Here is a 13,790-nt window from a genome sequence, read left to right on the forward strand (position 1 = left end):
ACATACACAAATATACACACACACACATATATATACACGCAAACACACACATATATATGCAAACACACATATATACATATACACATGCACATACATATATACATATACACATCCACATACATACATATACACACAAATATGCATATAGACAAGCATACACATATACACAATATGCATGTACACATATAAACGTACAAATACACAAATATACACATACACACATATATATATACAAACACACATATATACATATGCACATGCACACATACATATATACATATACACATCCACATACATACATATATACACAAATATGCATACAGACAAGCACGCACATATACACAATATGCATGTACACATATAAACACACAAATATATATACACACACAAACACACATATATATACACAAATATATACACACACATACACACATATATACACATACAAAACACATATACACAGACTGGGCCATAGCAACGCATGGCAGGGGATGGCTAGTTATTATTATTATTATTAATAATGATAATAATTGCTTGTTTAATAGGAAAGCAGAGTACAAATAAATATTGAAGGTTGTGGACCACTTTGGGCCATAACGAGGGGAACATGGGGTCCAAATCAATAACAACAACAACAGCAACAACAACGTTTCCTTCTCTCTTTTCCAGTGCATTTCAGCCCCGGACATCTTTGCTCTCGTGGAGAAGAACTCCTTGAACCCGGCCAACCTCACATCCACGGACATGGTGCCCTTTTCGGCTGCTTTGCTCTTCTACTTTGCAGATCCGGAGTCTGCTTGCAAAGCCAAAGCCGATGCCCTTTGGGTGGCCCGAGTCCGGGATTTCCAGTCTGGGTTTTCCGAGGGCAATGCCACCCGGTCGAAGGCGGAGGAGCTGATGGCGTCCGTCCAGCAGAATATCAAAAGCAGCGGGAAAGAAAAGGAGGTATGGAAGGACATTGGTCCAAGCAGGGCCGTAGCCAGAAAAAAATTTCGGGAGGGGTTGAAATTTTCGGGGGGGGGGTTGAAAATTTTGCGGGGGGGGGGGTTGAAACCTGCCTCCTAGCTCAGGCTGAAGCAAAGAGCACAGCAGGGGGCAGAGCAGCCTTCAATAGCCTGCAGCTCCGCCCTTGTCAACCACCTCCACCAAGTCTGGCCTCCTTAATGAGAACATTCAACCCCCCCCCCCAACTTGGTTGCTTCACTACTGTTCTGTTGCGCGCTGGGCCTGTAAATAATTGTCTTTAGAACAGGATGTGCAACCTTTGCCCAGCGGGAAGCCAGGGGGCCTAAAGAGAAGTTCTCAGAGGTTTCCACCACAAACAGTCTTTAGATGGCTTGAGAAGTACAACAAAGTCTTTTATGAATGAACCATCAAACAGAAACTTCTCTTGTCTTCAGTAAAGTTAAGCAAATGATTCCAAGCTTTTAGGCAACTGGTGAATTCCTAATCTTGCCCACAAAGGACAGGCAACTGTCTTCAATAACTTCTTCTTTAAAGGAAAATCCCCGTTTTAACTTCTCCCAGGTTGACTGTAATCTAACCCTTACTGATGTGGGCTCCGCTACCGGGTCGAACTGCGTCTCGAACGCCGAGTGAACCTACCAGCAAGGCAGTAGATGTTCTCCAGCTGGAGTTCTTTGGTCTTTAGGGCTGTTTTCCTGGAAATTCTTTGGAGACTCTTAAGACCTTTCTCTCCCGGAAGGTCTTAAGGGTTGAAACTTTTGTACAAGGGAAGCTTGCACACATCCTATACATAAGCTTACCTTGCTGAGACTAACTAAAAATGGCTCCCTTCCCTTCCCAATTGCCCTGAGCAAGGGGCAGGACCAAAACTTAACAATGATGGGCAGGTGACTTGCCCTATGACTGCAACCAAAGAAGCCACCTATCTGCAGAGTCCCTGAAACCTAGGACTGCAAGCAAACATTTAATACAAAGCAAATAAAGTTGGAGCTCCTGGTACAGCTGTACTAGAACAACTACATCGGCTATTGCTGCAAGTCATGACAGTGTGAATAAATTGCTAATATTTGCTTGAGATACTGCTTGCAGTTCTGGAGGGACTCTCGATTTTTTGCATCTCATAGACTTAGCAGCATGGGGATTGGGTTAACCAGTTAAAATTCATGAGCAAACCAGGTTTTAAAAAAAATCTGAAACATTTCGGGGGGGGGTTGAACCCCTAAACCCCCCCTCCCCCTCGCTACGGGCCTGGGTCCAAGTGTATCCTTGATCCAGAGCTTGGAAAGTTTGGATTGCTGTGAGTTTTCTGAGCTGTCTGGCCATGTTCCAGCAGCATCCTCTCCTGACGTTCTGCCTGCATCTGTGGCATCCTCAGAGGGTCTGTTGGAAGTGAAGCAAGTGAAGAGTGTGTGTGTATATCAGAATCCTCAGATGGTCTGTTGGAAGTGAAGCAAGTGAAGAGTGCGTTTGTGTGTGTGTGTTTGTGCATTCCACACACACACACACACACACAATATATGTATACAAACTTTGCAAACTTCAGGGCTCTTCAATGCTATTCAAGCTTGCTAACAGCAACATTCACACTTATTTGAAACACTCAAGGGTTCTTTCTCCCTTCCTGGACATTATTCATATATATATACCTGACTTGCTTCACTACCTCTATGCAGAGACCCTCACTGGTTGACTTTGCAGCTTCATGGCTACTCCAGCTTGATAATTGAAACGTTCACACTTGTTTGAAATAGGCAAGGGTTCTTTCTCCTTCTCTGGACATTATTCCACAGATATATATACCTCACCTGCTTCACTACCTCTAAGCAGAGACCCTCACTGGTTGACTTTGCAGCTTCATGGCTATTTCAGCTTGATAATTGCAACATTCACACTTATTCTAAACACTCAAGGGTTCTTTCTCCCTTCCTGGACATTATTCCACAGATATATATACCTCACTTGCTTCACTACCTCTATGCGGAGACCCTCACTGGTTGACTTTGCAGCTTCGTGGCTGTTCCAGCTTGATAATTGCAACATTCACACTTGTTTGAAACAGGCAAGGGTTCTTTCTCCCTCTCTGGACATTATTCCACAGATATATATACCTCACTTGCTTCACTACCTCTATGCGGAGACCCTCACTGGTTGACTTTGCAGCTTCATGGCTATTCCAGCTTGATAATTGCAACGTTCACACTTGTTTGAAACAGGCAAGGGTTCTTTCTCCCTCTCTGGACATTATTCCACAGATATATATACCTCACTTGCTTCACTACCTCTATGCGGAGACCCTCACTGGTTGACTTTGCAGCTTCGTGACTGTTCCAGCTTGATAATTGCAACATTCACACTTGTTTGAAACAGGCAAGGGTTCTTTCTCCCTTCCTGGACATTATTCCACAGATATATATACCTCACTTGCTTCACTACTTCTATACGGAGACCCTCACTGGTTGACTTTGCAGCTTCGTGGCTGTTCCAGGTTGAAAATTGCAACATTCACACTTGTTTGAAACAGGCAAGGGTTCTTTCTCCCTCTCTGGACATTATTCCACAGATATATATACCTCACTTGCTTCACTACCTCTATGCGGAGACCCTCACTGGTTTACTTTGCAGCTTCGTGACTGTTCCAGCTTGATAATTGCAACATTCACACTTATTTGAAACAGTAAAGGGTTCTTTCTCCCTTGCTGGACATTATTCCACAGATATATATACCTCACTTGCTTCACTACCTCTATGCGGAGACCCTCACTGGTTGACTTTGCAGCTTCATGGCTATTCCAGCTTGATAATTGCAACGTTCACACTTGTTTGAAACAGGCAAGGGTTCTTTCTCCCTCTCTGGACATTATTCCACAGATATATATACCTCACTTGCTTCACTACCTCTATGCGGAGACCCTCACTGGTTGACTTTGCAGCTTCGTGGCTGTTCCAGCTTGATAATTGCAACATTCACACTTGTTTGAAACAGGCAAGGGTTCTTTCTCCCTCTCTGGACATTATTCCACAGATATATATACCTCACTTGCTTCACTACCTCTATGCGGAGACCCTCACTGGTTGACTTTGCAGCTTCATGGCTATTCCAGCTTGATAATTGCAACGTTCACACTTGTTTGAAACAGGCAAGGGTTCTTTCTCCCTCTCTGGACATTATTCCACAGATATATATACCTCACTTGCTTCACTACCTCTATGCGGAGACCCTCACTGGTTGACTTTGCAGCTTCGTGGCTGTTCCAGCTTGATAATTGAAAACATTCACACTTATTTGAAACAGTAAAGGGTTCTTTCTCCCTTGCTGGACATTATTCCACAGATATATATACCTATTTGCTTCACTACCTCTATGCAGAGACCCTCACTGGTTGACTTTGCAGCTTCATGGCTATTCCAGCTTGATAATTGCAACATTCACACTTGTTTGAAACAGTAAAGGGTTCTTTCTCCCTATCTGGACATTACTCCATATGTATATATATCTCACTTGCTTCACTACCTCTATGCGGAGACCCTCACTGGTTGACTTTGCAGCCTCATGGCTATTCCAGCTTGATAATTGCAACATTCACACTTATTTGAAACAGTCAGGGGTTCTTTCTCCCTCTCTGGACAGTATTCCACAGGTGTATTTATATACTCCACTTGATTCACTACCTCTATGCAGAGACCCTCACTGATTGACTTTGCAGCTCATGGGTCCTCAAATCAATTCAAGCTTGCTAATTGCAACATTTGAGCTTGCTTGAAACAGACAAGAGTTCTTTCTCCCTCCCTGGACATTATTCCATAGGAGTGTGTGTGTGTGTGTTTAATGTATATGTATATGTATACTGTGTGTATGTGTGTGTAATACACATACACACCTGTGGAATGATGTCCAGGGAGGGAGACAGAACTCTTGTCAGTTTCAAGCAAGTGTGAATGTTGCAATCAGCAAGCTTGAATAGCATTGAAGAGCCCTGAAGTTTTCAAAGTCAGTCAGTGAGGGTATCTGCATAGAGGTAGTGAAGCAAGCGGAGTGTACATATACATATGAAATAATGTCCAGGAGGGAGAAAGAACTCTTGTCTGTTTCAAGCAAGTACAAATGTTGCAATTAGCAAGCTTGAATTAGCATTTCAGTAAGCCACGAAGCTGCAAAGTCAATCAGTGAGGGTATCTGCATAGAGGTAGTGAAGCAAGCGGAGTGTACATATACATATGAAATAATGTCCAGGAGGGAGAAAGAACTCTTGTCTGTTTCAAGCAAGTACAAATGTTGCAATTAGCAAGCTTGAATTAGCATATCAGTAAGCCACGAAGATGCAAAGTCAATCAGTGATGGTATCTGCATAGAGGCAGTGAAGCAAACGGAGTGTACATATACATATGAAATAATGTCCAGGAGGGAGAAAGAACCCTTGCCTGATTCAAGCAAGTTCAAATGTTGCAATTAGCAAGCTTGAATTAGCATTTCAGTAAGCTATGAAGCTGCAAAGTCAATCACTGAGGGTATCTGCATTGAGGTAGTGGAGCAAGAGGAGTGTATATATACATGTGGAATAATCTCCAGGAGGGAGAAAGAACTCTTGTCTGTTTCAAGCAAGTGCGAATGTTGCAATTAGCAAGCTTGAATAGCATTGCCCTGAAGAGTGCAAAGTCAGTCAGTGACGGTATCTGTATAGAAGTAGTGAAGCAAGTGGAGTGTATATGGAATAATATGGAACCCTTGCATGTTTCAAGCAAGTGTGAATGTTGCAATTTGCAAGCTTGAATAGCATTGAAGAGCCCTGAAGATTGCAAAGTCAATGAATGAGGGTATTTTCATAGAGGTAGTGATTTTTTTTCTTAGATGGCTTGTTTTGCATAGAGAAGGCTGGGAGATATGTTTTTCCAACTGGCCCTTCCGCACTATGCATTTATAACACAGTAATACTGCAATGCTTGCATCCCTTAAAATCTTGGGATTTCCTGTTTGCTTAAGCCATAAAAGATCCCTGGGTGAAAATCCTGACTCTCTCTATTACCACAAACTACAAATCCCAGCGTTCCACATGACCCCATAATTGCAATATTAGCATTGCTGCAAGAAAGTATGTCTTATATGGAAAGTAACAAGTCTTAAAGATGTAAGCTAAGCAGGGTCAGCCATGGTGAGGATTTGGATGGGAAACCATCGTGAGTGTGGCTCAGAGAAAGGATGCTTTCCCACAAGCCGAATCATGTGCTTTCCCCCATAGACCACAAATGAGCTGTCATAAGTATGTTAGAAAGCATTGCACAAAAAAGGGGAAATTCCACCCTGTGTCATTGATGCTTTCATTGCAGCATTGTGACGCCATATTTCCGTCCAACACCCTTTCACATACCCAACTTCCCCCAATTTCCGAACTCCCTGGAAATTGACAAAGTTTTTGGAAATAGCATGACCCTTTCTAGTAAGATAGGGTAATGCTATTTTACTAAATGATATTTTCACTCTTTAAATATGGGTGAATATGCATCTACATTGTAGAATGAATCCAGTTTGGCCTCATTAACTGGCATGGCACAATGCAATCATCATCATCATCATCCAACAACCTCCTCCTCCATGATGACATGATGGCAACAGTCTTGGACAGCAATGGCTCCCAAAACAACCCATTTTAGGTGGAATCAGGCGTCAAATAGGGATGATGTGTTATTGCCCCAACTTTATTCTCCATCTTCATCGCTATGATACTTCACCTTGTTGATGGGAAGCTTCCCACTGGAGTGGAAATCATATCTTGGACAGATGGCAAGCTGTTTAACCTCAGCAGACTGAAAGCCAAAACCAAGGTTACAACATCTGTTATAGAATTCCAATATGCTGATGACAATGTCATCTATGCACATTCAGAAGATCTACATGCCATTCTAAACACCTTCGCAGAAGCATACGAGAAGCTTGGCCTGTTATTGAACATCGAGAAAACCAAAGTGCTCTTCCAGCAGTCCCCAGCCAACCCCTCTCCACAGCTTAATGGTGTGACATTAGAAAATGTGGACCATTTCCGCTCCCTTGGCAGCCACCTCTCCACAAAAGTCAACATTCACACTGAAATACAACACCGCCTGAGCTCTGTGAGTGCAGCTTTTTTTTTTTTAATGAAGCAGAGAGTGTTTGAGGACCGGGACATCCGTAGGAATACCAAGGGGCTTGTTTATAAAGCTATTGTCCTCCCAACCCTGCTCTATGCCTGTGAGATGTGGACTGTCTACAGACGTCACATACAACTCCTGGAACGATTCCATCAGCGTTGCCTCTGGAAAATGCTGCAAATCTCTTGGGAAGACAAGCAGACAAACATCAGCATACTGGAAGAAGCACAGACCACCAGTACTGAAGCAATGGTCCTCCAACATCAACTCAGCAGGACTGGCCATGTTGTACGGATGCCCGACCACCTTCTCCCAAAGCAGTTGCTCTACTCCGAACTCAAGAACAGGAAACAGAATCTTGGCGGGCAGGAAAAGAGATTTAAAGATGGGCTCAAAGCCAACCTTAAAAACTCTGGCATAGACACTGAGAACTGGGAAGCCCTGGCTCTTGAGCTCTCCAGTTAGAGGTCAGCTGTGACCAGCAGTGCTGCAGAATTTGAAAAAGGCACGAATGAAGGGCAAAAGAGAGAAATGTGCCAAGAGGAAAGCGCATCAAGCCAACCCCGACCGAGACTGCCTTCCACCTGGAAACCGATGCCCTCACTGCAGGAGAAGATGCAGATCAAGAATAGGGCTCCACAGTCACCTACGAACCCACCAAAATACTGATCCTGGAAGACTATCCTACTCGGCCAACGAGGGATCGCCTAAGTAAGTAAGTAAGTAAGTACAACAGCAACAAAACTTTCTTTATATTCTACCCTATCTCCCCAATGCAATAACAACAACAACAACTCTTTTTCAAGGGGAATCAGGGTAGATCACAGTACACATACATGGCAATCATTCAATGCCGTTTGGACAGACAGGACAGAACAGACAGAAAGGAGGAACGTTGTGTCCATGTCCAATTTTCGGCGCCTTTGGAGGTTGTGTTCAAATCCAGCCACAGGGGGGTGGTGTCACTCCATCCTCTATGACAAAGAGCCATCAGGACTTCCTCCTTTTGTGCGGTCGCAGGCATTTTCTGGTCTTTTATGGAGTCATAAAATACTTCCCCTGCTTTTTAGTGCTACGTAATTTCTCTACTTACAGCTCTAAGCTGTTTTTGGACTGCTTAGGTAAACAGTGAGCTGGGCTGACAGTCGGGTGCTCACCCTGACCCAAACTTCGAACTGGCAACCTTTCTGTTGGTAGATCGTATTCCTGCTGATGGTGTTTTACCAGCTGTGCTAAAGCCCAGCCCAATGTTTTGGGTTCCCACGGTTTGTAGTTTTACAGGCTTCCTCTGCCAAGGAGTGCTGGTGCCTCATCAAACTACAACTCCCAGGACTTCATAGGCTGGATCTACACTGCCATATCAGGCAATATGGAACTACAATTCTGTTCCTGGTCCGAAAGTGTTATTTCCTGTTTAATTGTGCGGTCCTTACTTTGGAAGTTATTGTTCTGCTCCACGAACTTCAATGGGAAATCGGTTGAAAATCAATTGAAAAACTATAGCAAAATGTACTGTCGAAAGATTTCATGGTTGGAATCACTGTGTTGTTGTAGATTTTTTGGCTTCCTAATGTCCATTTGCACTACATCATTAATGGTGTCTGAATATCTGTTTTCCTCTGCATCTCAGCTTTGTGCTGGAGTGGACCAGATCCTTGGGAACAGTGCACAGATCTCCAGCCATGTGACATCAGACCCATCAGGCCGGATGCTTGTGGCCATGGCCTTCCATGTGCTGGACGGTGGTTGCTTCCATGCGCTCCCTCCTGAGAACTACTTTGTGGAGTTTATCTTCCAGCGCTACAGCAACGGGACGCACAACCTCACACTGGCAGGTAAGTACCAAAAGATATGGGTTTGGAGAGGGTATTGACCAAGTTCTAGAGAACATGGACTGAGAACGGTGCGCGGTTTTGGTTTGCCACAGGTCTGAAGGAACTCATGAAGGAGCTGCAGGTCGGCTCGGTAGCTGCGCATGGACGCCATGACCATGATGGACACAGCCATGATGACCATGACCATGACGGACACAGCCATGATGGCCACAGCCATGATGACCATGGACATGATGGCCACAGCCATGATGACCATGGACATGATGGCCACAATCACGGTGACCATGATCATGATGGCCATAACCACGGTGACCATGACCATGAAGGCCACAATCATGGTGACCACCACAACCACACACACGAAGGAGATGTTCATGATCATTCAGAAGGACATGCTCATGGAGATCATGGAGACCACCATCATGGCAATGAAACGGAGCACCACAATGGAGATGAAATGGACCACCATCATGGCAATGAAACAGAGCACCACCACAGCCATGAAATGGACCACCATCATGGCAATGAAACGGATCATCACCACCCCCATGATGAAGAAGCAGACCACCATGTAAACAAAACAGAAAGTCCTATTGTCCGTCGGAGGAGAAGTCTACCTTCCGCTGGAGACAGTCAAGTCTGGGACACGGTGAGCAACATTAGTTGGCATTTATGATCACAGTAATGAATCTGTTGCTGATTTGTGTACATTATCACTACATATCCATAAACATGGCAATACTGTAGGGCTGGGACCCCCAAGGTCCTCCAAGGTCCTTCAGCAACAGAGACCCTTTAGAGTTAGGGTATCAGTCTGTAATGACTTTGAAGGCACACAACCACAACAAGCCTTATCAACGTGACTCTCTCATCGGCCAAAAGCAGGACCACGTGTGTTTTTTTGCACTACAAATAAGATATGTGCAGTGTACATAGGATTTTGTTTGTGCTTTTTTCAAACTATAGTCGTTTATGTGGATCTTTGATAGAAATATGTATATTTGTTGAATTTTTGCAATTTTTTTTAATATAAATATCTTTATTGCAAAATTTTTCAATACACATTTAAAACATCAGATGGTGGGGGGCAAAGTGAGGGGGGGGAAGGTATGGTAGGGCTGGTCGGGTAGGAAGGAGTCAGGTGATGGGTAGTGGGTATGAGTAGGGTTGGCCGTGAGGGAAAGGGGGAGAGGGTAAATGGGGAGGAGAGTATAAAATACAGGGTTAGTCAAAATGAATAGGCCATCTTATTCTTATTTCTTATTCTTATTGGCCTATTCATTTTGACTAACCCTGTACAATGACTTCCAGGTTGAACAGACAAGTAATCAATTCTTATGTACAAAAAATATTGACTGATAAAACATCAGCTCTCATCCTATACAAGTTTCAGTCTCATTACATCTTCGAGTATTCTTATTTCTTCTCATCAATGTACTCCATAAAGTTACTCCAATCTGTGCTCTTTTTTTTTTTTTGCTTCCATGGGCTCTTAGTCTCTGAGTTAGTAGGTCCATGTTCATCACATCATAAGCTTTTAACGACCATTGTTCTGTTGTAGGAACTTCTCTGGATTTCCAGAGTCTGGCCAGTTGGATTCTGGCCGCTGTAGAAAGGTGAAAAAGAATCTTGCTTTCATTACTGTTTGGATCAAAGTCATCATCCATTATTCCCAGAAGATAGTCTTCGGGTTTTAAGGGGAATTTCTTTTTCAAGATTTTCTCTGTTTCTGTATGGATCTTTCGCCAAAAGGCTTTCACTTTTTTGCACCCCCACCACATGTGAAAAAAGGTTCCAATATTTCAATGTATTGTCGAAGGCTTTCATGGCCGGAATCACTCAGTTCTTGTGGGTTTTTTCGGGCTATATGGCCATGTTCTAGAGGCATTTCTCCTGACGTTTCGCCTGCATCTATGGCAAGCATCCTCAGAGGTAGAGGTCTGTTGGAATTAGGACAATGGGTTTATATATCTGTGGAATGGCTGGGGTGGGGCAAGGAGCTCTTCCCTGCTGCAGTTAGGTGTGAATGTTTAGCTAATCACCTTCATTAGCATTTGAAGGCCTGCCTGAACCTGGGAAAATCTGTTGCTGGGAGGTGTTAATCTGTGCCTGGTTTCTTCCTCTCTGTTGTTTAGCTGTTATAATTTTAGAGTTCTTTAATAGTGGTAGCCAGATTTTGTTCATTTTCATGGTCTCTTCCTTTCTGTTGAAATTGTCCACATGCTTGTGGATTTCAATGGCTTCTCTGTGTAGTCTGACATGGTGGTTGTTGGTGTGGTCCAGCATTTCTGTGTTCTCAAATAATATGCTGTGTCCAGGCTGGTTCATCAGGTGCTCTGCTATGGCTGACTTCTCTGGTTGAAGTAGTCTGCAGTGCCTTTCATGTTCCTTGATTCATGTTTGGGCAATGCTGCGTTTGGTGGTCCCTATGTAGACTTGTCCACAGCTGCATGGTATACAATGGTAGACTCCTGCAGAGGTGAGAGGATCCCTGTTGTCCTTTGCTGAACGGAGCATTTGTTGGATTTTCTTGGTGGGTTTGTAGATTGTTTGTATGTTGTGTTTCCTCATCAGCTTCCCTATGTGGTCAGTGGTTCCCTTGATGTATGGCAAGAACACTTTTCCTCTGGGTGGATCTTCATCTTTACTCTTGTGGCTTGTTCTTGGTCTTGCAGCTCTTCTGATGTCTGAGGTGGAGTCTCCATTGGCCTGGAGAGCCCAGTTGAGGTGGTTCAGTTCATCTTGGAGGAGGTGGGGTTCGCAGATTCTTTTTGCACGGTCTGCCAAGGCTTTGATGGGGCTTCTTTTTTGACTTGGGTGATGGTTGGAGTTTTTATGTAGATACCTATCTGTGTGTGTGGGTTTTCTGTAGACGGTGTGACCCAATTGTTGATCTGGTTTGCGGATGACTAGGACATCTAGAAAATGAAGGAAGACTGCCTTTTGGATCTAAATTATAACTTTCTCTTATCTGATGATATTGAAATGTTTGTGTTTTTAAAATTGTGTTGCAACCTGCCTCAATATGCAAGGAGAGTTGGGTAAGAGATATAATAATAATAATAATAATAATAATAATAATAATAATAATAATAATAATAATAATGGTGACAACAGGATGGCAGAGAAACAACAGGAAATGCTGACACGATATGAGGATTTAAAGATCGAACTGGAAAGACTGGCACAAACCAGTCAAGGTGGTCCCAGTGGTGATTGGCACACTGGGTGCAGCGCCTAAAGACCTCGGCCTGCACTTAAACACAATCGGCGCTGGCAAAATTACCATCTGCCAGCTGCAAAAGGCCACCTTACTGGGATCTGCACGCATTATTCGCCGATACATCACACAGTCCTAGACACTTGGGAAGTGTCCGACGTGTGATTCAATACAACAGCCAGCAGAGTGTCTACTGTGGACTTATCTTGTTGTGTTTCAAATAATAATAATAATAATAATAATAATAATAATAATAATAATAATAATAATATGATACCCTCTTCTCCTTGCAACTCGAGGCAGGTTACAACACTATTATTATTGGTTTGTTGTAGGTTTTTTCGGGCTATATGGCCATGTTCTAGAGGCATTCTCTCCTGACGTTTCGCCTGCATCTATGGCAAGCATCCTCAGAGGTAGTGAGGTCTGTTGGAAGTAGGAAAATCTATATAAATAAAAATGTAGTTCGTTAGTTCGTGCTACCATCAGAACATGGGACATGGTAGACTCCTGCGGAAGTGAGAGGATCCCTCTTGTCCTTTGCTGAACGGAGCATTTGTTGGATTTTCTTGGTGGATCTGTAGCTGTGAACAAGTCTACATAGGGACCACCAAACGCAGCGCCAAACACACCTAGCTCCAGCAGACAAGAGTCCTTTGTCCCACCCTGGTCATTCCACAGATATACAAACCCTTTTTCCCTAGTTCCAACACACCTCACTACCTCTGAGGATGCTTGCCATAGATGCAGGCAAAACGTCAGGAGAGAATGCCTCTAGAACATGGCCATATAGCCTGAAAAAACCTACAGCAAACCAGTTTCCAGCCATGAATGCCTTCGACAATCTGGACTCCCAACAGTCAGAGGGACCATGATCCGTCCCTAGGCTTAACGTGTTTGAAGACCCTTGTTTGTGGGAATCTCTGTGGACTGCAATAGTCCCCCAATAACACTTCACTAAGCAGCAGCTGCTGCTGCAAGCAATAGGGATCTGTTCTCCCATCGATCAGGATGCAGCAGATGGATGTTCCATCTTGGCCATGGTAGTCCATGCCCTGGTTACATCCCGTATAGATTACTGCAACGCTCTCTACGTGGGGTTGCCTGTGAAGACTGCTCGGAAGCTACAAATGGTCCAACGATCGGCAGCTAGGTTGTTAACAGGAGCGGCACTCAGGGAGCACACCACTCCTCTGCTGCGCCAGCTCCACTGGCTGCCAATTTGCTACCGAGCACAATTCAAAGTGCTGGCGTTAGCCTTTAAAGCCCTAAACAGTTCTGGCCCGACCTATCTGTCCGAACGCATCACCCCCTATGAACCAAGTAGGACATTAAGATCGTCCGGGGAGGCCCTGCTCTCGATCCCGCCAGCCTCACAAGCGCGGCTGGTGGGGACGAGAGACAGGGCCTTCTCAGTGGTGGCCCCTTGACTGTGGAACGCCCTTCCCGCAGACGTTAGATCGGCCCCCTCCCTGCTGGCGTTCAGGAGAAGAGTGAAGACCTGGCTGTTTGAACAGGCGTTCAATTAAGCAGTGCAATCAATTGACTGAGTTTGGAACTTGGAATTTGGAACTTGGAATAATGGACGAGGAGATCGGATTATGATTTTACTGATGAGACGTGCTGGATTAGTTATATGGATGTATTGA

At 44.1% G+C, this 13,790-nt stretch overlaps 1 protein-coding gene across 1 annotated transcript in view; it reads left to right on the plus strand.

Annotated features, from left to right (window-relative positions):
* SLC39A4 (solute carrier family 39 member 4) overlaps positions 1-13,790 on the plus strand; it is a 63,654-nt gene that overhangs the window by 24,375 nt on the left and 25,489 nt on the right. Inside the window, exons 2-4 of the mRNA XM_067467227.1 lie at positions 670-945; positions 8,717-8,921; positions 9,014-9,570. Coding sequence (XP_067323328.1) covers positions 670-945; positions 8,717-8,921; positions 9,014-9,570 — 1,038 coding nt within the window. The remainder of the gene's footprint in view (positions 1-669; positions 946-8,716; positions 8,922-9,013; positions 9,571-13,790) is intronic.

The sequence above is a fragment of the Anolis sagrei genome, chromosome 4 (assembly GCF_037176765.1).
Source record: "Anolis sagrei isolate rAnoSag1 chromosome 4, rAnoSag1.mat, whole genome shotgun sequence".
Taxonomy (NCBI): Eukaryota; Metazoa; Chordata; class Lepidosauria; order Squamata; family Dactyloidae; genus Anolis; species Anolis sagrei.